The sequence below is a fragment of the Neodiprion pinetum genome, chromosome 7, assembly GCF_021155775.2.
Source record: "Neodiprion pinetum isolate iyNeoPine1 chromosome 7, iyNeoPine1.2, whole genome shotgun sequence".
Taxonomy (NCBI): domain Eukaryota; kingdom Metazoa; phylum Arthropoda; class Insecta; order Hymenoptera; family Diprionidae; genus Neodiprion; species Neodiprion pinetum.
The window spans coordinates 8,840,846-8,868,397 of record NC_060238.1 but is presented as its reverse complement, the minus strand read 5'-3'; the positions used below and the strand labels follow the sequence as shown (position 1 = coordinate 8,868,397).

The following is a 27,552-nucleotide window of genomic DNA, read 5'->3' as shown; positions in this document are numbered from 1 at the left end:
GATCATTCTAAATTATAAAACGGCTCACGCATAGTGATATTTGGCACGACCCACAGCATAATTCCAGATCAAGGCAGGCTGAACGAGAAATCAATACGAACAGATCATCAAAGTTCGTCAACTGAAACGCCACAAGGCTCAGCAACCACACACAGCGAAAAGAATCCTGCTTCTGATTTTTTCAATGTCTTTTTTTCGGGAAAAACTTAGTAAGAATGAAAAATCTTCTCATTCCGGCTCGGAGCTTAAAAATTTTATTTTTGCCAGTTGATTTTTCAGAATTTTTTCAGATTTTTAAATTGTGTTGATGAATAAAATCGTTTAAAAAAATTGTAGAAAATTGAAATCGCGTGAAAAAACTGTAAAATGAAAATCGAGTGCCTTTCAAAGTGAGAACAATTATATAAAAATCTCAGACCCAATCCGAGAGGTCACGAGACCCAGGTTGAAATGGTATGGACTATCCCATACATATATCTTTAACATTTACGGGAAACAGCAGAGAATGAAAATGACGTTTTGTATACATGATACTTAACGCGTGCGGTGGACCTATACAAGTACGAAATATAGCTGTATATAAGAATACACATTCATATATGAATTTCTTGAAAATGAGTGATTCGGAACAACAACAGGTTCTTTGGTGAAAGGGGAAGCGGAGGGAGTGAGGGTGGTAAAGAATAGATATGCAACCTCATAGAGTTGCGAAAAATGACCTAAGGCTTCTGAAATGCATTTCATATACTTATTTCACCTATACGATCTATCGTATGCTCTAGTTTTCGCCTGAAAAATCAGATATCTGAAAGAACTGATACGAGGAATATTTTATCATTTTCATACAGTAGAACCTGCATGATCCCAACTGTCAATTATCAGAACTTTGGTTCAAAAAATACATTGTTGCGCGCTGCGGTTATGCGAGAACTGCGCATGTCTGAGAATGGTCACGTGCGTTTTGAATCTTCGAGCGTTAGGTAACTTGTAATGTTGCTTTTAACGATGAAATAAAAAAAATCGTGGGATGCGTAAAAATGTTCATCGCTTTAGCAAAGGCTGTTAGTTGAAGACGGGAACGCTAAGACAAAAGACGAGATTAAATACGAACAGTCAAAGACGAAAGACGATTACAAGTTAAAAGATCTTCCTAACGATTGAAATGATAGTGAATTGTGCATCGAGGGGGCAAAGTGGGTCTTTCCAAGCCTGGCGTAAGTTTTTAATACAAGTTGTAGGCAAGGGCGTGTGTGTGCCAAGGAGGGCAATGTCAAATACGCGAGGTGAAAAGACTTTAATTTCATATTGCATACAATACTTTGTGTAACAACAATATGTTTCACAATTTTTTTCTATCACGATACAGTGACCAGGTAAGCTACGACGCGAGTACTCGTATTTGCTTGCCAGTTCTTTTATGGTTGAAAAAACCCGTCGAACTTTTGAAAAGTTTTGGCCATAAAGCATCTTATTCTATACTAAAGCTCTTCTCCTCAATGATAAATAAATCCTGATCTTCGATTTTCAGACGATTCATTCTAACTCTTCCTCCAACTAATTCTTTTCGCACTGCTACAACCGAACACCATATTAAAATGGAAAAAATGTACTTCTTAGAACTAGAAGTTCGAACTGTTCTTTTTTTTACTGTCGCTGACATTATCACTTCTAGTACGGAATGCATGCAAATAACACGGTGTAAACAATACTCGCATTACATAAAGATTTTAAGGCTATAGTAAATTCAACAAGAATCGCAGCATACTCTGTGGAGTTCTATGTATCTGTTCATCCACTGAAAATGGTAGATTGTGCACCAAGGAGCCAAAATAGGTCTTCTCACGTCGCGCGTAAGTTTGCACTCGCCCAAGACTTATATTGCAAATACGTGTGGCAATAAAGACTTTGCCGACATAGAGCGTAAGATACTTCATGTAACAACAGTATGATTCACAAGGTTTTTTTTTTTGTAGTGGAGTATGAAATGCGCACTCTTAGGTACGAGGACGTAAAAATAAACTTTTACGTACTCTAATGCTCTTTTTCTCGTATCGTCAGAAGAATGATTGCCTTGCGTAAGAAATGCAGACTAAACAAGACGCATAAATCATACTAATGTTACATACTGGTTCTTTTGAAAGAGGCGCACTCCAAGGACCCCGAATTATGGTCAATTCAGAGTACAACTGCACTTTGAGCAACTTCGCTGGTTTTCTGTTAACGTGCAATTGATGTCGCCCCAGCGCAACTCGGAGCTACTCAGAAAGGGCTTTTACCCTGAATTGCCTTTAATTTGGCATCCTTGGGGTGCGCATATACTAAAAGATGCGGTATATATCTGTTATTAAGTTTTCAATGATAATCCGGAAGGTCCGTATGCGAAGAACTATAACCCGTCTGTACAAGTTTTCAAGCTACCTTACTTCTAAGCTAGTCTCTGCCATGCAAACAAAAACAGAAATGGTGTTCATATTCGGATACAGCAAAAATCGAAACGCCATCTTTTATGTCAACTTCGAATAAAATGAATTACGGGTAACTTTTATTTTGAATATCATCAACTTAAGAGATGTGCCACCTCACCTCTGTTGGTGGGCTATCGTTTTCATAACGAATGTTATCAGCTCTGCTATTTTTTCTCGTGTCATGTGATTTCTTTCCACATGTCACGGTTTTTAAAGAGAACGAACAGGATGTATGTTTAAATATTTAGAACCATTCATTTTCCGGTATTCTTGCTCAATTTCTGCTCCATTCAAGTCCAATGCGCTTGAAAATATCCATTTATTCAATTGCTCCTACTAAATATGCATTTACAATACAGGAGGATTTATGAATGCGTGGGATATCTATGAAGACTTGTCAGATTTGGGCGCCGTGCGAACTCATATAGAGAACCAAATGGACGAATATAATGCTTCGCCTGGAATAGTTCGTCTGGATTTGGTATTATTTCGTGATGCCATAGAGCACATTTGTCGGATCGTTCGTGTAATATCTCAGGTTAGTGTTAGAATAATTAAATTTTTCTTCACACCCAATTCAAGCTTACGGATAGATCATACATGTAACATGTAAATGATCCCTATTTATCAAATTACATATTTCAACATCGTTGTTCAACAGCCTCGTGGAAATATGCTTCTTGTTGGTATTGGTGGAAGTGGAAGACAATCTTTGGCTCGTGTTGCGGCATATATGAGTGAACTGACCACTTTTCAAGTGGAAATTACAAAAAATTATAGAGTTGGAGAGTTTCGAGAAGATTTGAAGACCTTGTACGCTCTAGTGGGCGTTGAGAATAAATCCACCAGCTTTCTTTTCAATGATACCCAGGTGTCCGAAGAACAATTTCTCGACATCATTAACAACATGTTGAGTACGGGAGAGGTAGCAAATTTATATAAATCGGATGAAATGGAAAATGTGAGTTTTTCAACCTACTATACATTGTGAATTTTTTTGAATTTCGTAATTCGATGGATTGTGATATCTCATAAGAGTTTGTTCGGTACCGGTGTACAAGAGAAGTTCAGGGTTCAGTTGTGTAATCAAATACAGCAAGGTGTTGAGCGTGAAATGGTGTAACTTATAAAAAAGGTAGTGCTGCCGTAAAGGAGTGTCTCAAATTTTATCACGCAACTACCGAATAAGTAAACATTGAGTAGAGGAGTCTCCAGACAAGAGGGTGTATCCTCCATCGGTCCATTTGTTTAAGGAGTTTCATTCTAATTAGAATCCAGCTTTCATCTTACTACCAGAAGAGTGTACCCTTCATTCTCATAATTTTCCTATGACATGATCTTCTGGAAGTGAAGATATTTAACATTCCTCGATTTAACCCCTTGACGCGCAATGGGAAGTATACTTTCCACCTATTTTATTTTCGTTTTTTTTTTTCTATTTCTTCGATGTTTAGTGGCTTTGACCTGTACTAAGGCATTTTTTGAACTTTTAGGTTGTGAAATAATGTAATCATTATGAAAAATTAGGCCAACTGACTTATTTTATTTGATTCTTATAAACAATCAATTATAAAAAAAAAATTAATTTCCTTTGGAAAAAGTAGGCTATTGGTAGACGGATGGAGCTAGAGCTATAAAAATTTCATGAATCGTTACTATGCTTAGTACTGTTATATATTTTTTTAAAAAATTGTTAGATACGCCAGTTTTTTCAAAAAAAAATTTTTAATTTTGAATAACCCCAAATCCCAATAATGTTATGATCAAATTTGACGTAACCATGTTTTATGGTGCGCTGAGTACGTGAATAATATAATCTTACACGAGGCAAATGTCGAATGATTCCATATTCCACCACTAGGTGGCGAGTACAAACCCACAATCAAAAATTAACTCTGGACTACTTTTAATTAGAGGTATTCTCGTACAGAACTTTGTCTTTTCTTTGGGTTTTTTCCATTTGAGTGTAAAATGAGAAATCATAAAAAAACAAAAAAATACAATAGAAGAAGAATAAAAAACAATAAAAAACAAAAAAGCAACCAGTTTCTTCCCACGTTCACGTCGTTAGTTCTGGGTCGCACTGAGATGGAGAATAAGCGCCATATTTCATTTTTTATTTAAGACGTTGAAGATGATAGATGCTATCTAGGATCCACCATCTTGAATGTTGCTAATCTGATATCAGATTTGTAATCAGCGACTCTTAAAACCCCCGCATATCAAATCTGGCATAAGTCGGTTGATTTTTCTAAATATTGTACGCCATCTTAGATCTGTCATCTCGAACTTCGCAAATATAACCTCAGATTCGTTATCAGCGGCCCCAAAAACCCCTAAGACCACTTTGACTTTGATGATTGGGTTTTTTTTAAATGTGCCTCTCAAAGGATTGAATAGCCATCGTTCCGCCCGAATATTGCAGTGTAGGTGTCACGAGCGCCGCATATTTACCCGAAATTATAACATGTTACCGATTATAACAATTATCATTTTTCATATTATTATCTTTAGAGACAAGGAAGCATAGTTTTAGTTAGTCCATATTAAATATTTTATTATAATCAGTTCGTGGTATAGCCAAGCGCAACGGCGTAGTTGGACAGCCAGCAACGTCAGCGTCTTCGCGCCCGCCAGATCCCGGGTGTAATCAACACCGGGATGAGGCGAGCGCGAAATCACGCGCTTCGAAGATGACCGTTGCGAGGCGAGCCTTTGTTCGAAATTGCAAACGTCAGCGAAAAGCTCGCTCGCCGCCCGACGTTCCAAGGGGTGTCGGACGAGCGAGCGAAGACAGTCCCGTTAGAGACAGGATCAAACCAACATCAACGGAATCAGGCTCCTTCAGAGCTGTCGAGTATAGAGCTATAAGTCTTGGGTCTCCGACGATTAGAGAGATAACTCCTTTAAATCTACACGCGGTCGTCCAAGCATCTCGCGTCGCGACATCAGTCTGTGAAGTTAGAATTAAGCGCAATACGCAAAGCCACGAACTTAATCAAGCCGTGTAGCACGTAAGTGAGTGAGTGAAGGTGTAAACTTCGGCACCTGCGAGGCCGAAGCAGAATCCACGAGAGAGAGTGCGAAAGAGCGAGAACGTGAGTAGCATAAGAACGTAGTGTAAGCTTCCTTGTCTATAACCTTGCTGCTTCTAGTTGTTTCATTAAACATTTCTACTTGTTTCAATTCAAAATTGGTACAACATAATTGAAATCCTCCAAACCATTTCCCACGGAACGCCCTGTAGAGGACGTTCGCCTCCGAATCCACCAAAAATTAAATATAAACCTCAATAAGAACAAAGAGGGTGAAGTCGTGGCGTGCGAGACCGCTCCGCACGTGACATAGGAACTACAAATAATTTTTTACAACCAATGGCATTGTTCGAGGAAATTGAATAATGTAGTTGGTAACTAGCGGTTTTCATTCTTCAATAAGATTTTGGTGCTAAATATAAATTTAAAATTCATATGTGCTTAAAATTTTTTTTGATCACAAATCCCCTATTCAATTCATATTACTTTTCGAAATGATTAAAATTAATTATGCATCAGCCATGAATGGGTAATAACAAGATGAAATATTATTTTTTGCTTTTTTTGGTATCAAAATAATCCTAAAATCTAGAGTTGTACGGATTATGGTAACAAAATTGTTGTAAGCTAAACACATCAGACGATACAGTGAACTTACAATTGTATCAAGTATAACGCATAAATGAGTTATGCATACTCTGGAGATTTTGTCGTGTACAATTGCTTATCTCACAAGAAAAGATATTACATGAGATGCCTGAGCTATTTCATATACATAATATTGTCACGGTCAGCTGGCCGGTACAATCAAAACCGCCTGCTAACGGTCATCTGAAGAAGTGAACTGAAAAAGTACACGACTTTTTACTATTTCTCCGAAATCATCACTGCCTTCTTCTGCTTTTTTGATAATAGAATCTTTAAAGTCAAGAGTGCTCACTTTTTTTATTTTACGTTTGTAATTTTCTTTTTTCTTTATCTCTGCAGCCTCATCAGCTGTTTCACCACAAAATAAACACAGATTCTTGAAATTAAACGCTTCACTTCGTCTTTTACGTGATACAAATGGAGAAGCAATGGTTTTTCCTTCTTCTAGTCGCCGTTTTGCTGCTTGAATACAGTTTTTACTAATGTAAACACTTCGACATTTTTCATGCACTTTTACAGAGGTTACGGATTTTAAATGATCACTGAGACCGTCGTTTCTTTCGATACTTGCATTTCTCAAAGTCTTTAAACCGCGCACTACTTCAACTAATGATTGACCTTCCGAATTTGAGTTATTACAAATAAAACACAAATCAGCCATAATTCTTTAAATAGGACGTCCGTAGTTACCAAGATACGATTCTAAACTAACGAATAACCGAGGTTAGTAGAAAGTGGTTCCTTGAAAAAAAAGACGGTCGTAACTATACAATACAGTTGAACATCTGTCCCTACTGGCTATAAATAGAAAGGTTTGTACTATATAATAGGGGTCCGTATAATTCCCAGGTACAATTTTTAACGTTATGAAAGAATTCAAAAGTTTACGGTTTTAAAGAAGATGTACTAAATTATTTTCTGCTTAAAATCTAATTAGTGTAAATGAGAATATAATTAAAATGTAATTAAAGTATTTCCCTTAATAATTTTTGAATAACATGAATAGGTTATAAGTTATAAATGTCATTGAACATGATATTTAATACTGGTGTTTGGTGAGAGTAGGAATAGATAAACTGTTCGTTGTTACAATTAACGTTTATTACAGAGTAATCAAGTAAAGATAAAGGTACAAAATAAAACGTTGTAATACAATAGGTGCGTTGAATAAATATACACGTGCTCAATACAATACACTCAGTTACTGAGTCCCATCTAATCCAAGACAACCCGGTCAGTTCTGACTCACTCGACAGACTACTTCTATCGTTCGCTTACAGTCGTTTATTACCTATGTATAAGTGACATCTGTACTTTCACACGCATTGTACATTTGTATATTTCTCATGATCTTTGCATATATCAACACCTCCTCTCAAAGTCATGAGATTACATGTTTTCATCATTTGACCCTGACATACCTAAATTACTCATACACTCATAATGTTTAATTTTTCCTAGGCCCTTTGTTAGCATGTCAGCGGGCATTTTTTCAGTTCTTAAATGTTTAATACATATAATGCCGTCTCTACGTGCATCTCTAATGAAGTGATGCCTAACATCAATATGCTTTGTTCTCGCGTGAAACGCCTCGCTCTCAGTAAGTCTTATTGCACTTAAATTATCGTTAAACATAGTAATACATTCACATGGAAAATCAAGACTTTCAAATAAACCGCGCAAGTACATCGCCTCTTTTGTTGCTTCTGAGATAGCTATGTACTCCGCCTCTGTACTTGATTGTGTCGAGGTTCTTTGTTTACGCGCCTCCCAGCTTATCGGTGAGCCAGCTAAAACCAATGCGTAGCCAGAGTATGATCTACGACCATCAAGGAATGATCCCCAGCTAGCATCAACTAACCCGAATAATTCAAGTCCAGTTCGCTTATAAGCTAAACCACAGTCAAGCGTTCCTTTTAGATATCTCATTACGCGCTTTACCGCTTTCCAATGTGTTTCATCATAATTGTTATTGTACTGACTTAAATAGTTAACCGCGTATGATAAATCTGGTCTAGTAGTAACCGCTAAAAACATCAATGCTCCAATTGCACTTTGGTACGGATATTTAGACATAACTTTAGTATTTGGCTTCTTATTTTTTACCAACTTACAACCTACTTCGATCGGCGTAGTTGCTGGGTTACATAGACTTTGTGACGTTGCACCTAGAGTGCAAGTCATGACAAACCCCAAACCCACGGGGAAGAGCCGAACGGGTGAGTCCTGTCCCGTCGGGAAAGGCCCGAACATAACCGAAGCCCCCCGACGCTCGGCAGAGCCGAGCGCCAGCAGGATTACGACCCCGACCTGCGAGGCAGTATCACGTCGCCGAAGCACAGTCCAAGAGAAACGAAGAGGGAGAGAAAGAGAGAGAGAGAGAGAGAGAGAGAGAAAGAGACCCCGACACACACACACACCGTCACACGCACACCAGTCTACACCCACGCCGACGACGCCAGGTTAGCCTGCATTCTACCGCCGATCTGCTCCTCCCCTCGCAATACCAACCCTTTCTACCTCACGCTCCCCATCACACTACACCACCCTCCCCTCGCAATACCAACCCTTTCTACCTCACGCTCCCCGTCACACTACACCACCCTCCCCTCGCAACACCAACCCTTCCGACCTGGTATTCCCCGTCACCTCCCACACTCCCCCCCCCCCCCCCCGCGCGCGTACCTGTAAGTTAGTATTAAGTAACGCTAAGGGCTGAGGCGTGATCAGCCCCCGCTCAAGTCTACAACCCTTCTGTACCTCCTAGTTTAAGTCGACCCCCTTTTTGTAAGAATACACACACCAAGTTTTACCTATTACATCCGCCCCGTCTCTAATTGTCTCTTCCCCCCCCCCCACATTATTCGTGCGGACTCAAACCCGTCACAAATTGGCGCCCAACGTAAATTACCCACATTTTTACCCCAAATCCAAACAATTAAGAGACAAAACACAGGAATAAACGCTAACAAAGTACACATAGACTCACGAAACAAAACTACACAGTCACGAAAATTCAAATAAAGACAGTTGAACACACACACTACCAAACACGATACACACAATGGCAGACCAAGGACACAGGAAACCGCAAGGCCTAGCGCGCGAACACATGGACATACACACACCCGAACGCAACCAAAACAACTCGACACAGAGCGAGCCGCGCGCGACACGAGATCAACAAACACCGACCCAACGGCAGGAAATGAATAGACGATGCACGATAAATTCACCAAACACAATAAATATAATCGATGCAGCTATCATAGAGAATACACACAATTTACACAGTACACAAATTCAACATCAAGAAAGCCCAGAACCAACAAATCCCACACAAACATACAATAAAATCCCAACACCTACACACACGCAAACTAACACGGTAACCACCAACCAAACGAACCGACACTTTACAGGAACAGACACATTTTTAGCCACCAACACACGTAACACACGACTTATACAAAACCTAATAGACCTCGAAGCATCACCAAGCGACAGAAACGTATACGAAGATCCACACATATACAGCACACAGTCAATACACCCCACAAACACAAACCACACATCAAACCCAAACAGTACATACTGGAATCAGCCAGCAATGGCAATGAAAACAATACAAACATGGAACATAAAATACTCAGGAAACACAAACGAAGACATAGACGAATTTTTACAAAATCTCCGCGACTACCAAACGGGTTATGAAATACACGACACACAATTAATCAACAACCTCAGCCCGATACTCGAAGGTGACGCAAAAAACTGGTACAGATTAAATGGAGGCAAATGGCGAACACTGGAAGAATTCGAAAGAGACATTACACACGCATTTCAAGACATACAACATAGGGACAGACTGGAACAAAAAATCAGAAATTACGTACAAGGACCAACACAAAAAATCACACAATTCCTAATACAATTTAGAACACTACTATCACAACTAAAACCACCATACCACCCACGAACACAATTAGACTTGGCATACAGAAACATCAAAATAGAATACAAGGCATACATAAAACCATACGACTTCGCGAACTTCGACCAACTGGAAATGGCCGCAAAAGAATGGGAAGCGAATATCGAATGGGAAAACACGAGACAAACAATATTAAACAACTGCACACACCCGCGAGAAGCCTACACACACCAAACACACCACACACAATACATCCCGTACAAGTACACACAAACACAACCCCGCCCAGCAATACTCCCAACACCAAATATACCACCGGCACTCACAGACAACATACGACGAAACCAAACAAACCAAAACACGCAACAGACTCGAGACCCCGCAATCACGTACAACTCACCGCACTACACTCAGCAACAAACACAAACGAACCCAAACACAGGCACAACACCACGCAGATGCTTTAACTGCAACCAACCCGGGCACTTCAGATGGCAATGCACACAGGCACAGAACCAGGGAAACGAGTAAGGGTTGACCCAGCAAGGGTGGAGGGCAACCCCACAAACAACACAAACACACCCGAAACAGTAGCACCTACGACAGATAACAACAGAACGGAAAGTAGATTCCACATCAGAATAGAAATACACGGTCACGAATTTAACGCATTAATAGACACAGGCGCAACACACTCATACCTAGGCGCAGAAGTAATACAAATACTACACAACACAGATACACAAATAAACGACACGCCCGACAGAACAGCTACAATGGGAAACGGAACACAGGTGACGATAGAAGGAGCAGTAACACTCCCAATACGCCTCGGCAACATAACAAAAGAAATTAGGTTCGGATTAATATCAAACTTAGGCTCGCAATGTATCATTGGTAACATCGACTTAATAAGATTTGGAATACTAATAAATTATGGAAAAAACACATGGTCACTGATAGACGACCCACAGACACACTACCACATGCAAGCTAGACCACAAGAACTACCAACACCACTCAAAGAATACATACAAATACATCAAACACGAGAAACACGACACCAATCAACACAAACACACACAAAACAAGCAAAAGCAGCAGAAAAATTAGAAGCAACAAAACAACAAACAAACCCGAAAACAACAGAAAGACATAAAAACACAAAAAAAAAAACAACCATGAAACAAAAACCACTAACACCAACACTACCCAGCACAAAGACACCACCGGAAAACACCCCCCCAAAAGACAACCCACAGAACACACAAGTCACAAATAAAAAAATCACACCCACAAACGCACAAACAACAGACGGCACACAAACCAGCAAAGAAACCGAACCACAGATATGCGCAGGAATACAAGAACTCACACAATCACAACACACACAACTACAGACGACAATAAAACAGAAAATCTTAACACTAACAGGCCAACTCGGCCTAACACACCTAATTAAACACAAAATAGACACACAAGGACACGCACCCATAAAACAAAGATACTATATGGTATCACCAAAAATTAGAGAAGCCATCCACACAGAAATACACAAAATGCTGAGAGAAGACGTGATAGAACCAGCAGAAAGCGAATGGTCGAGCCCAATTGTCATGATAAAAAAACCAAATAACACATATCGCTTCTGTCTAGACTTTAGGAAGGTTAACTCAGTATCAAAAAAAGACGCATACCCACTACCATACATGACAGCAATATTAGACAAACTACGGACAGCACAGTACATATCAAAAATCGACTTAAGCCAAGCATACTTCCAAATACCACTCGACAAAGACAGCAAACACATAACAGCCTTTACAGTCCCGGGAATGGGCTTATTTTAATTTAAAAGAATGCCATACGGACTGACAGGCGCACCAGCGACATTCCAAAGACTACTAGACAGACTCATAGGCCCAGAATGCGAACCATATGCATTCGCATACTTAGACGACATAATAATAGTAACACAAACATTCGACGAACACTTACAAAGACTAGAGCAAATACTCAAAAGAATTACAGACGCAGGACTAACAATAAACCCAGAGAAGTGCGAATTCGGATGCGCACAAGTAAAATATCTCGGATACATAGTAGACAGACACGGACTACACATAGACCCCGACAAAACACAACCCATAGAAAACTACCCTAGCCCAAAAACAATAAAACAATTACGGAGACTAATTGGCATGGCATCATGGTACAGACGCTTCATACCTAACTTCGCACACATTACAGAACCACTAACACGACTACTGAAAAAAGACCAGAAATGGCACTGGGGGGAAGAACAAGAAAACGCAATGAACACAATCAAACACGCACTCACATCACCACCCACGCTCGCATGCCCAGACTACACACAAACATTCACACAACAAACAGACGCTAGCGGAACAGGGATAGGTGCCGTACTAACACAATCTCTCGATGACGAAGAGCATGTCATAGCCTACGCTAGCCGTGCGCTAAGCGAGGCAGAACGTAAATACTCGACAACTGAGAGAGAATGTTTGGCGGTACTCTGGTCCATTAAAAAATTCAGACCCTACGTGGAAGGATACCACTTCAAAGTCATTACAGATCACCACGCACTGAAGTGGCTTAGAGAATTAAAAAACCCCACAGGCCAACTTGCACGATGGGCATTAGAACTATTAGAATACGACTTTGACATAACACACCGAAAAGGTACAATGCACGACGTACCAGACGCACTTTCAAGATGACACGAAGACGAAGAACACATAGACACAATAGAAGACACGACAGACAAATGGTACACATGCAAGAAAACACAAGTACAAACACGCCCAGAGAAAAACAAATCGTGGCGAATCAGAAACAATCAACTATACTTCCACCGCCCTAACACCCTACACTCAAACCTCCTACCAGACACAAACCCATGGAAACTAGTCATACCCAAAGACAAAATAACACATATACTACACGAAAACCACGACGTAACACAAGCAGGCCATTCAGGGATCGAAAAGACATACCAAAGAGTAGCAAAAAAATATTATTGGCCGGGGATGTACAGAGACACAGTAAACTACATAAAAAAAATGTGACACATGCCAAAGAACAAAAACAACACAAGCGCGACCGGCAGGACTAATGGGCATTAGAATTATCGAAGAACCGTGGACAGTAGTAGCCTCCGACATCATGGGCCCACTCCCACTATCAAAAAAAGGAAACCAATATATCATAGTGTTCGAAGACCTATACACCAAATGGGTGGAAATCATACCGATACGCAAAGCAAACGCCAAAACAGTAGAACAGACATTCCACTCACACGTAATATCACGATGGGGTACACCGCGCATACTACTAACAGATAACGGCACACCATACATAAACAAACTCATACGCGAACTGACACAAAAATTCAACATAAGACACGCAACAATCCCCCCATACCACGCACAAGCCAACCCCGTAGAGCGAGTCAACAGAACCGCTAAAACAATGATCCAAGCCTACGTAAACAACGACCACACAGAATGGGACATACACTTACAAGACTTACAATTCGCAATCAATACATGTACACACACATCAACTAAACACACACCAGCCTTTTTAAACCTAGGAAGGGAATTAAATCCCACACAATGTCTAAGAAATCAGTTAGAGAACGACGACGAAGTAGAATTACAAGACACAGACAGATGGACAGACCACTTGAGACGACTACAAATACTTAGAGACGAAGTACAGAGGCACTTAATAGAAGCAAACGAAAAACAAGCACACTACTACAACCTACGAAGACGAGACATTCAATTCAAGGAAGGAGACAGAGTACTGAAAAAGAACCATACACTCTCATCCGGACCAGAACGAACGACAGCTAAGTTAAGTAAAAAATTCATAGGCCCATACATTATCACTAGAAAAGTCTCACCCACAATATACGAATTAACAACAGAGAGCGGTAAAAACATAGGAAAATGTCACATAGAAGACCTAAAATTATACACATAATCAAATAGGCAATAAAAGAACCACGCCCAACAACACACCCCGAAAATAAACTAACATGTGTATTCACCCCACAGAAACACAACATGGAAAAGCAGCAACCTAAAATACCGGCCCTGATGACACTGCGACTGACGAGACCGACAACAACGACAACACAGACAGAAAGAACACCACTATTGCAAACACCAGGACAGGCCCCACACCCACACCGATACGGACGCGACGGCACACACCACCCTGAGACCCGACGAACCCTACTACCGACACCCACCACATACATACAGGTAACACAAACCACCACAACAACAACACACATAACAACCACTGCACCCACAGCCACACAAAGACACCTACAAACACACACACCGATGACCACACACACAATTACACCCTCCGGACCAAGGCAATGCCCGAAATGCAACGGGCTGGTCCGGGGCACAAAATACACAGAACACATACAAACCTTCACACAAGCTAACACAGACACACCACACCCACCACAAATTATCACACACCCACCAACAGTTACCCACACCACACGAACCACGGCCACACACACGACTACACACCCACCCAACAAGAAACAAACACCCCACACAACCACACGCCCCACACCCACATCAACACCACGGCACACACCACCCCCCGCATCAACCCCTCAATGGGCACGCACCAGATTTGCGAGACCACAGACGACAGAGAACAGGATCTTACAGACATTCGCCAACATGGACAGACACACAGAATCGACACAGACAAAACAAACATGCAAACAACACACAGGACCACACCCCGAAATAATAGCCATAATTGCAAGTTTACAACCAGCAAGCACCCTAGACGACGAATTACGAGCACAAAGAGAAAGATACATGACCAGACGGGCACACGAACGCACAAACACTGACGAAACAGAAGCCGGCACCTCAACACACCAACCACACACCACACATCAAACAGCACCACACAAAACACAACCCCCAAACACACCAGACACCGACAGCGACACAGACTCCAGCACCTCCACCGCAGAAACAGTAATACACATCGAAACCACACACACAAGCACGCTACAGACACAAACGACGGACAACGACACAAACAGTAACACCGACACCACCTCACTCACGGACACAATCGAACGTACACAAACACCCCAACCAACCACACACACCACACGGGACTCAAAACGATACAAAAAACGAAAATCAATACGCAAACAAAAAAAGGAACAAAACAGAAAACACTAGACAAACTGACAACACCAAACGGACGGACGAACAACGACGCACCCACAACACGGGACGCAATACGATACAAAAAAAAAAAAAAAAAAAAAAAAAAAAAGGGGGGACAAAACAGAAAACATCAAATACACTAACAACACCAAACCGACGGACGAACAACGACAGACGGAGGCCAAAGAAACAGAACACAACTCAAAAAGAGAGAAGAGAAGGGAGAAGAAACCACGAGCCATGAGGTACAAAGAACAACGCAAAAACTCACCAAGACCCACACCGAAGAGAGCCACCGAACCAAAACCAAAAATTCAAGTACAAAATAATATAAGAATAGAATAAGTTTATATAAGAGAAAAAAAAAAAAAAAAAAACATGATTTTGAATAAGACACACGAGACCAAGTAGAATAAGTAGATATAAGACGACCCACAACCCACACCAAACACACATCCCGCAAATACAACCCAACCTCCATCCCTTAACCCCGACAGATCGGAGCAGACAACACAGAAACAACAAAAATAACAAAAGGAGAATACACAGACGAAAGGACCACAAAATCCCTCACCGAAACCGGCTCACCCTATAGGCCTCGCCCCGCGTGGGGAGGGGGGAGTTGTGACGTTGCACCTAGAGTGCAAGTCATAACAAACCCCAAGCCCGCGGGGAAGAGCCGAACGGGTAAGTCCTGTCCCGTCGGGAAAGGCCCGAACATAACCGAAGCCCCCCGACGCTCGGCAGAGCCGAGCGCCAGCAGGATTACGACCCCGACCTGCGAGGCAGTATCACGTCGCCGAAGCACAGTCCAGGAGAAACGAAGAGGGAGAGAAAGAGAGAGAGAGAGAGAGAGAGAGAGAAAGAGACCCCGACACACACACACACCGTCACACGCACACCAGTCTACACCCACGCCGACGACGCCAGGTTAGCCTGCATTCTACCGCCGATCTGCTCCTCCCCTCGCAATACCAACCCTTTCTACCTCACGCTCCCCATCACACTACACCACCCTCCCCTCGCAATACCAACCCTTTCTACCCCACGCTCCCCGTCACACTACACCACCCTCCCCTCGCAACACCAACCCTTCCGACCTGGTATTCCCCGTCACCTCCCACACTCTCCCCCCCCCCCCCCCCCCCCTGCGCGCGTACCTGTAAGTTAGTATTAAGTAACGCTAAGGGCTGAGGCGTGATCAGCCCCCGCTCAAGTCTACAGCCCTTCTGTACCTCCTAGCTTAAGTCGACCCCCTTTTTGCAAGAATACACACACCAAGTTTTACCTATTACATCCGCCCCGTCTCTAATTGTCTCTTCCCCCCCCCCCCCCACATTATTCGTGCGGACTCAAACCCGTCACAACTTAAACCAAAACGCTCTAGCACTCTCTCAGCATACATTTTCTGATTTAAAAACACACCATGATTTTCATCACGTATAAACTCAATTCCCAAACATTGTTTCGCTTTACCTAGGTCTTTCATCTCGAACTCCTTAGATAATTGTTCTTTAATTTCTAGTAACCAGTCATTGTCGTCCGTCGCAAACAGTAAATCATCGACGTACACTGTTATTAACATAATTTTCCCATTTCTACGTGCTATAAACAAGCATTGGTCTTGTATCATCGATTTAAAACCCAAAGACTTTAATTTATTTACTAGCTTTACATACCACCGTAAACCTGACTGTTTTAGACCATACAAAGACTTTTCTAATAAACATACACAATCTTTGATTTCACTTAAACCCTTTTTCCACTCTTTGGCGATTGCAACTACCGAACTCGTATACTCACTACTATTTTCAATTATTCTATCGATCACCTCACATAGCACTTTAGGAACTTCCATGTAGACGTCACCTTCGAGTTCGCCGTTGAGGTAAGCAGGGACGACATCCATCTGGTGAATGTCAAGACCTAATTCTGCTGCAAGTGCCGCCAATATTCTAATCGACGTTGTTCTCACTACTGGGGAGAATGTTTCATAAAAGTCTTCCCCCGGCCGTTGAGAGCAACCTTTTGCTACCAGTCTAGCCTTCTTGATCTCTCCTTGAGTCGTATCTTTAATGCATAATACAAATCTGTTACCTATGACCTTTCTATTTATGGGTCGAGATGCCATTCTCCAAGTACGATTTTTAATTTGTGCCACCATCTCTTTCTCGATGGCTTTTCACTATTCTTCAGCTTCTGGACCTTGCTCAGCTTCTTTTCAACTATAAGGTGCGTTCGTCGTCATGTTGACGAACACGTTATCACTCTTATGTGATTCTGAATCTGTATTTTTTTCTTCGCTGTCCTCCTCGAAGCTTTCATGAGCGTCCTTCTCTGGATCTGGTTGACTTGAGTACCCCTTTCGAGGTCTACCGGCTTTACCTGTACGCATGATCCTCGGACGTCCTCGTCCTCTCTTCGACGGACCTACCAGTCTGTCCCATGAGAGTGTTGCTGCCCTTTTCTTTGGTATCTTTCTCTTTTGTATTGTATCGGACTCTTGGTCTTCTGCGCGTACCTTTCGCGCCGCCCCTCTTACTGCTCTTAGGGTCCTTCTCAACTCTACTGTCGGTTCTTCTCGGCTTTCTTCGGTGTCGCTTCGTTCTTCTTCTACTTCTTCACGATTTTCTCCGCTATCACCTCGAGTCTCTTCATTATTACTCGGACTACTAATATCCACTGTAATGTCGTCTCCGTCATCCTCTTCAAAAATTTCTTGATACTGATGTCCCGCACCTGACTCTGTCATGAATTTTACATCACGACTTACTATTATTTTCTTCGTGGCTTTATTGAAGATTCTGTAGGCTTTTGATTCGGTATCTTATCCAGTAAACATGCCTTCTATTGCTCGAGATTAAAACTTGCCTAGATTTGGGCTTTTATTCTTGATGAAGACTTTCGCGCCAAAAACTTGCATGGAGCTTACTGTCGGAGTTTTTCCCGTCCACTCGGTGAAAGATACTCCACCATTTAGCGCTGAGGTTGGGCACCGGTTTCGTACGTAACAAGCCGTGATTATGGCTTCTGCCCAAAAAGCTGGAGAACTACCTGCGTAGCGCATCATGCACCGCGCCATTTCCACCAAAGTCCTATTTTTTCGCTCGGCGATTCCATTCTGCTGTGGAGTGTAAGGAACCGTGAGCCGTCTTTTAATACCATTTGACCTTAAAAACCGATCAAAATCTTGATTCACATATTCTAGGCCGTTATCTGACTGAAGAAACTTCACTTTATACCCGGTAAATGTTTCTGCTTCTGCCTTATACTTTTTAAAGACTTCTAGCACTTCACTTTTATTCTTAATAAAATAAACTTCACACCACCGCGATTTATCGTCAATAAAAGTTACGAAATATTTTTTACCACCCATGGATACGTGTCGCATAGGCCCACATACATCCGTATGTACTATCTCTAATAGCTGGTGCGTGCGGTCTTTGTCGCCTAAAGGGAAAGGCTTACATGTAAGTTTTTCACGGGCACATACTTCACATTCAGATAACTTTTCACTATCATTAATTTTCAGACCTTCCACTAGTCTATTTTTTGACATTAATTTCAGATCGTGTTCATTTAGATGCCCGAGTTTTTCGTGCCAAATGTCAATCGCTTTCTTTGACGCACTATTCACTTCAACATTATTTATCGCGTCCCGAGATTGTCTAACATAGTATAAGTTTCCAATGCGATCAGCTCGCGTACACACTTTGTTTTCTTTATTAACAACGATTGCGTCTTTTTCACGAAAAATCACTTTATAGCCGCGATCCGTTATCGCCGACACTGACAATAAGTTCGTGCGTAAATCCGGTACGTACATTACACGAGTAATATCTATCTCCCGTTTGTCGTGTCCTGTGTCCACTGGTAAACTCACCTTACCCACACCAATGATTCTCGTACTGTTGTTGTTCGCCAATCTCACTTCACTGTCCATACTTGAGTATTCTTGAAACATCTGTATTTCCTTGCACATATGACTCGTACAACCACTGTCTATGCACCACGAGTCACTTACACTTTCACTATAGTTTGTCTCTTCACTCGTGCTCAGCATAAAAGTTTCTTTTGTCTCTTCATCGCAGTCTTGGGCTTGCTTCGCCCACTGGCGTCGCCTCTTATTTTTCTCCGGACAGTTTCTGGCTATATGCCCATGTTTATGACAACAATAGCACTCTGGTCCCTTCCACGGAGGTTTGTTACCTTTCTCTTGATGCTTATCCACATGATTTTCCCTCTTGGGCTGCGTGCGCCGTTCATACTGGTTCCGCCATTTTGTGTACATGGCACCGTGGCTTGTTGGTTCAGTTTCTCGTCTCCTCGAGTATTTTCACCTTTAGTGTCTCCGTCATCGGCAGCTCATCTCTGGACTCTATCGCAGTTCTAAACATGGAAAATGACGCTGGCAGACTATACATTAACACACTTGCTAATATCTCGTCATTTATTTTTAGACCAATCTCTGAAAGTTCCTTCACTGCATCACTGAAGTCTGTTACATGTTTTCGAAGATCCCCACCCTCAGGCAATTTAGTTAGGATGATCCTTTTCAATAGGGATGCTTTCCTTGCTGGGCCTTTCAGCTGATGTAGATTCTGCAGTTTTTCCCAAAGTTCACGTGCTGATCCCAGGCCATCCACCGCTGCGTAATTACTCTTGCAAATCGACAACGTAATTTTAGCCTCTGCTTTTGAATCAGCTTTTACCCACTTATTATAATTTTCTGCCGTTACCGTGGGTCTCACTGTATTCGGATCTTCTATGTGATCCCAGAGGTCTGCTTCTTTAAGCACCGACCTCATCTGAACCTTCCACGTGTTATAATTCTCACCAACTAGGGTCTCAATATGAAACGTTGACGCCATATTCATCATCGTGCTTCTTCCACAATCCAGTGACAATCGACGATCTACCCTCTGGTACTGTTCTCTTTCGAAAAACACAAAAAAAAAACTTTTAACTTTACTTTTCCGCACTCTCTTACTCGAGTAAACTTTTACACTACACTCCCAAACAGCGAAAGAGCACACCAGAATGTTCTAGACGCGTCACCTGGGCCCATAACCTGATATTTAATACTGGTGTTTGGTGAGAGTAGGAATGGATAAACTGTTCATTGTTACAATTAACGTTTATTACAGAGTAATCAAGTAAAGATAAAGGTACAAAATAAAACGTTGTAATACAATAGGTGCGTGGAATAAATATACACGTGCTCAATACAATACACTCAGTTACTGAGTCCCGTCTAATCCAAGACAACCCGGTCAGTTCTGACTCACTCGACAGACTACTTCAATCGTTCGCTTACAGTCGTTTATTACCTATGTATAAGTGACATCTATACTTTCACACGCATTGTACATTTGTATATTTCTCATGATCTTTGCATATATCAACAGAACAGATAGTTTATTAATTAATGAAAAAAGTTATTAATTATAATGTAATATTTGAAAAAAAATCAAAATTATTAATAATTATATATTTCTCAATAATTTATAAACTTTATGAGGCGTGTTTTTGATCGGGACTACCGGTTGACCTTAAATGATACGCTACATAGTTAAACACTGCGCGCTCACTGCCCTCTATCTCGAAAACGATTCAACGTATGAAAAACTTTTGAGACAAAAGTTGAAGAGAATTTTATCTTCTATAATATTGATGAAAAATACAAATAGCGTAAACGCCAAAGGAAACGAGATATTTGCAAAAAATGTCCAACAAATCGATTTTTGTGACCTTGGACCTTAATTTTTGACAGACGCGGACACCTTACAATATGTAGGTTTTGAGACAAGTTTTAGGATGTCGAAATAAAAGTTTATACAAGTATACAGCTGGGTAGCTTGGAATTCCGTGATTCTCACCTTATTTTGACTAAGATGACTAGAATATGAATGCAAAGTGAAGCCTGATGTATTGTACTCAATATAACACATTGATTTAATTGAACGAAGGTAGTAAGTCGATAAGAGATTGCTAATTCAAAATCCCGAGATGTTACGAGATAAAAAGCAATGTACAGATGAACGTCGGTCCGCAGTATCTTTCTGAAAGCTGATCGGCAACTGACGATTCCAGAAGAGAGCTCACTTATATTTTCGAATTATGAGAGCGAGAGCGACCGCTCATAACGATCGATAACACAATTTATGCGGATGCGGAGGACTATAACGTGGCGTAGAAGGACGAAATGAGTAGGGCGTCAGTAAAACAGAGAATATTCTAGGAACTTGATAACTGAAGAATGCTAATGGCCACTGGAAAATAAGACGACGTAAACGTGTTCCGCGGTTACCGAAACGTTCTGACTATATTAAACAAATACCTTTATTATAAGAGAATTTTAATCCACTTGAGAATAATTGGGTAAATGTCAAATATTACTGGATTTGGATTAAGCGCTTTGAATTCTGATACAAGCCAGGGGTAAGGTACGTGGCCATAGCCTTCCGAACGCCACTTGTAAGTCAGTTGGGTCAATTTACGGTCAGTTTTAGGTCAGTGACGCTCTTGACCGGCAAGAATAATTACGAATCCTAAAATAATTGAGACCTTCGACTATTTCATCGTTTTAATGAAGCTGGTTGCGGTTCACTTAGCGTAAATCTATCATCTTGAAAGCAACCAGACCCTAACTTGAATGACTGTTACGATTCGGATTATTTTTTGGACATGATGTAATTCTTGAGAACATTTCATAAAAATTAATTTCTGACAACAGTGTGTGCTAACCTTCATGTGCGGAGTCCACAGGGCCACTGAAAGTATTGTGGGTGTTGTATCACGTGAGAATTTCAGAGTCTTCTCGAGAAACCGTATCATTTTTTCGTAAAACTTTGAATCGATTTGAAATATCTCATGAAATGGTCGGACTTCTGTTGAGAGGTGCGCTCTGGTCAGCTAGGCTGAATGAACATCATACAGATTAGAAATCCGTTTGTTTCGTGGTCGAAACGATCACGTTACAAAATTTTTTGAATTAAATTGACGCCTCGCAAAGCGATAAGACGGATTTTGGTAAGTTCGTTTCATTTTTCACATGACACCACACTTGAAACACCTTCGGTGATTATTCAAACGGGGTAGTGATAACAAACGCATAGTCCCATGGTTACTATCCTATAGGCAATGAATCCATCATATAATTTTGGTTGCTATCTGCCGGCAATGCGTCATTCACTTAAGAGCCCTGGACTACGAAATTTCAGTATACATCATACATAAAAAAGTGGTGAATGTTGGTGAACGGTCAGTGAGTGCGTTACATAAAATTTCATCAACATTTCGATCCGAGTAGGGGTCCTCCTCAGAACGAATCAATTATTTATTTAACTGCCAAGAACATAGAATTCAACAGTTAGGAAGGTGAGATCAATGGATACCACAATATCAAGAATTATTATCCATTTCACATTGGAAAGTAACATTCCAAATATCTATTCTAACTAACAAATGTATTGTGACGTGGATTTTTCCCGCGCCTTGGCCACTCGGAGAAGATGACCGAGAACTTACCGCGCGCACAATAATTTGGCGTCCACGATGTACCCTGGATCTAAAAACAATATCGCGAAATTTTGTTGGGCGCCTGGCCTAATCAACACGCCTCGAAATCGTTAATGCGCTATACTGTGGGAATAGGCTCGGTAGCTCAGTACCGCGGAGAGGGACGGGGTAATTTTTGGATAGAGAGAGAGCGCGAGATACTCAACACCAACACGTTATTTCATCAAGTTAATACAAAATTAAAATAATATATTTCCAGCTAGCGATAATACAAAACAAAAGAAATAATAATTCAAAAGTCGCTCTTCGCAATTCAACCTACAGAACAAGAGAAATAATAATCCAAATGTCGCTCTTCGCGATGCAAAATACAAAGCCAGGGAAATAATAATCCAAGAGTCGCTCTTCGCAATTTTAAGCACAAAATAAGAGAAATAATAATCCAAACGTCGCTCTTCGCGATTCCAAATGCAAAACAAGATAAAGAATAATTCAGAGTCGCTCTTCGCGATTCAAACTGCCAAATACTTAGGTCTAACAAATCCAAAAAAAAGAACCAAACAACCAAAAAAAAGTTTAATAATTCTAGAGGGTCTCTAAGCCTACGTGCGCTAGTCGCTGCCTTAATAATAACAATAACCCCAAAAACCAAAACAGAATTTGACCCGACGCGCGGACCGCGATCGTCCTCTCAGGGAGTACGCTTATCGCCACCTTGACTACTATGCTCGAGGAAGAAGAAACAAACTATATTTGGTCGCACGGGCCGCGTGGGTCGCAATCTTAATTATTACCTTAATCACTATTTTCTTGTTCCTACTTTGGGACAACTCATTACCACGCATCCGAGTTCAACTTTCTGCGCGACGTCGTAACGCGGTTTGCGAGTTCGAACGCTCCCCCTTTAACAGTTCGCGACCTACACGAGAAGTGACACTCTATCTTAAGTGATTCGACGCAACCCCGTGCAACGGAATTTGGTTACACTCAACTTGAAACAATAGTGCCTCGACTCAAACCCGTGACTCTACTCGACCTTCTCGGTCACTCAAAATTGGCTCTATTTTATTACGCGCAACTCAGGCTACGGTCACCAAGCAAAGGTATCGGCCAAAGAATTTCGAGTACTTTCGATAAAGTCAATCCTCGATGGCTATCCGTTCCTCGGCAAGCCGTTATTTAGTGACTCTCGATATTCTTTCGCGAGAATATTAACAGCGCGTACCGCTCCACATCCAGCTCACAAGCTTTCCAACCCCCTCGTGACTGGTGACGGCCGTCGTCCTTCGCAACAACACCCAAAATTTATCCAAACAAAAAAAAAAAGAAAACGAAATTCAAAGTCAACTCAAATCTTAAAAGGTGACACCGCCTTGGTCAATCGCTAGAACTAGAGTGAGTCCTCAATGGCCGATCGGTCGTAACGCCGATCTCGTCAGGCTATTCCCTTCGTTAAGTCATAACCCTAAGAATGCGCAACAATCGATCCGTTTGATTTCGATTTCGGAGATTGCGCGACTTGGCGCGCACCTGTCGTCGCTTCGCGGCGCAGAATTTAAGGCTAGATCGCGATGTCGTCGTCCGTGCAGCTTTATGGTGTCCCTGAGTTGGCCGGGGTGGTGCTCCCTCGTCGCTGGACGGTCTCGCGGCTGCCTGTATCCGATGTAGGCGGGGTGACCGGGGGAAGCTGCGGCGCGCCGGCCGCCAGCGGGAATCGCGTCCACCTTGGGTTCCCGCGCTGCAGGGTTCTGCCTGCGTTGGCTCCCCCTCCGCAGCCTCGGCGTCTTTCCCGCAAGATCGTCGCTGTTTGACCTCGCCGAAATATCCTCAGTGACGGAGCTGGCCGCTAGCCTGTGGCTGATATTCTCACCAAAAAAAAAGGAATGAAAAAAAGGACCTGCAATATCTCGATCACGATTCGCCATTACGGTCCTGTCGAAGCTCGGATGCGTGATTCCAGTTCCGGCGCCCCTCTACAATTACTTCGCACCCGATCCCTGAAGCCCTTATCTCTGGGTTCCGCCCAAGGTTCAGGGAGCACCTTGTAGCATGCATGCATAAAAGAAATGCCACGTTACAGTTTATAAACAATTAATGGAAAGTTTACCTTGTATAAGAAGATCAGAGATTAAAAACACTAATCAGGATTTATAAAATTCAAAAAAGAGAGAGATGGTTCTTCGGATTAGGTGATCGAAGACCATTGACAGCTGCTCCAATCGATAAACAATGTAGGTTATATGAATTATTTACACTTATTAAATGAATTAGCGGTGAGATATTCCGGAAAGCAAAAGGTCTCAAAGTTGAAAAAAAAGATGCCGACAACCATGTTAAATTGGTATCCTCATCTCCCAGTTCTCTATATCAAAAATAATTGAGTTAACTGTTGAACATAAATAAAAACAACACTTGGGCAAATTACCGGTAGCCCTGAAAGAAGGGAAACTGGGATAGCATGAAATAGGAAGTAATAGCAGAGTGGGAAACTCAATGGATGTACAAATTAGAGCTGGATATTGTGTGATATGTGGTCAGTAATAAGGGATTTGTAGACATTACTCAGGTATTCGACATCTCGTCTAAGGTTGACAGAATTTGAATGTCCTACAATGTTGCACATCTGTAGTAATAGGCGTTTGTAGTAGTTATGTTCTTCATATACGGTTCTACTCTAAACGCCTATTACTAGAGATATGCAACATTGTAGGACATTCAAATTCTGTCAACCTTAGACAAGATGTCGAACACCTGAGTTATGTCTACAAATCCCTTATTACTGACCACATATCACACAATGTCTAGCTCTAAGTTGTACATCCTTTGAGTTTCCCACTCTGCTATTGTTTCCTATTTCATGCTATCCCAGTTTCTCTTCTCTCAGGGTTACCGGTAATTCACCCAAGTATTGTTTCTATCTACGTTCAACAGTTCACTCAGTTATTTTTGATATGGAGAACTGGGAGATGAGGATACCAATTTACAATGGTTGTCGACATCTATTTTTTTTAACTTTATGACCTTTTACTTTCCGAAATATCTCACCGCTAATTTATTTCATAAGTGTGAATAATTTATATAATCTACATTGTTTATCGATTGGAGCAGCTGTCAATGGTCTTTGATCACCTAATCCGAAGAACCATTTCTCTCCTTTTTGAATTTTATGATTCCTGACTAATGTTTTCAATCGCTGATCTTTTTATACAAGGTAAACTTTCCCTTAATTTTTTACATACATTTGTTAATTAGAATAGATATTTGGAATGTTACTTTCCAATGTGCAATGGATAATAATTCTTAATATTGTGATATCCATTGATCTAACCTTCCGAACTATTGAATTCTATGTTCTTGGCAGTTAAATAAATAATTGATTTGTTCTGAGGAGGGCCCTTACTCGGGCCGAAACGTTAACGAAATTTTATGTAACGCACTTACTGACCGTTCACCAATATTTACCACTTCATCATTAACGAGGTCGAAAATTCTAATTCTTCATTATGCACAAAGGTTAAGCAGCAATAATTTAATTCACGTTTTAAGCATATCCATCATTTAAGAAACTCAAATTCTGTCACGATTTGCCTGCAATTTTTGCAAGTTAATAATTCAGTATATCCCCTATAATTTCAGATTAAGAGCAGACTTTCAAAGGAGGCGATAAAAGCTGGTTACCTGCCAACGACTGAAGCTGTATATTTGTATCTGATTGAGAGAGTACGAGCCAATATGCATATTATCTTATGTATGAGCCCAATTGGCAGTGCATTCAGAAATAGATTACGGCAATACCCATCTCTGATCAATTGTACTACTATCGATTGGTTCCTTGAATGGCCCAGAGATGCATTACTTGAAGTTGCCAACAAATTTCTAAAAAACTTCAACCTCATCCGTACCATCACTGGCGAGGACAGAGTGGTAATAAGAAATATTTTATCAATTTTTTAAGCATATCTGACAATTAGCTGAAGTAACATATGTTGTTATACCTTCAAAGAGCGAGTCCTTTAATGTGTCGAGAATGGGTGGGGCTTGACTCGAGGCTTACTCCTTTAAACAAGTAGAGAGGCTACAGAATTTCTCAAAATCAGTAGCATTCTAATATGATCAAGTTTGTTGAGATGTATACAGTTCTATGAATTTTATGCGTAACTTCTCGACGACAAAGCTCTTTCCATTCTCAAAACATGAGGTGACACCCTGTATTCAGGTCTATCGTCGTCTAGCCGGTCCACCTTCAAACCTCACGATCTTAGATTTCGTTTCATTTTAGTATATTGATATACATCATAAAGACTTTCTATGATTGTTTTAAACGATGAAAGTCTAATATGTCTCTGGCTGCTGAAAAAAACAATGGTGTTATTATTACGGATATCCCGTTGATTCGTAAAGTTAATAATATGTATATATTCTACCTCACATGCTTGATTCCGTGTTGGTCTTTCATGCATAAAGCCAAAAACCAGTGAATCTTTTTGTATGCTAGCAGGCTTAGAGTCTTAGACTCCTAATGACCGGTACAAACCTGAAGCATATTTCACGTTCAGGTGAAATTCAACGGTTCAATTGCGGGTTCGGAATATTTAATTTTCATATTTCATTTATTTTAATTGATATCCGAAATCGTCGTGAAGACGATTCAGGAAGCTTGCAACTGGCAGTATGATCAAGCTCCACGAAACGCCAAA

At 41.2% G+C, this 27,552-nt stretch overlaps 1 protein-coding gene across 1 annotated transcript in view; it reads left to right on the top strand.

The window, feature by feature from the left end:
- Window positions 1-27,552, top strand: part of kl-2 (dynein heavy chain 2, axonemal kl-2) — a 1,019,064-nt gene that overhangs the window by 812,494 nt on the left and 179,018 nt on the right. The window contains exons 46-48 of the mRNA XM_069137782.1: window positions 2,825-3,003; window positions 3,127-3,426; window positions 26,492-26,776. Coding sequence (XP_068993883.1) covers window positions 2,825-3,003; window positions 3,127-3,426; window positions 26,492-26,776 — 764 coding nt within the window. The remainder of the gene's footprint in view (window positions 1-2,824; window positions 3,004-3,126; window positions 3,427-26,491; window positions 26,777-27,552) is intronic.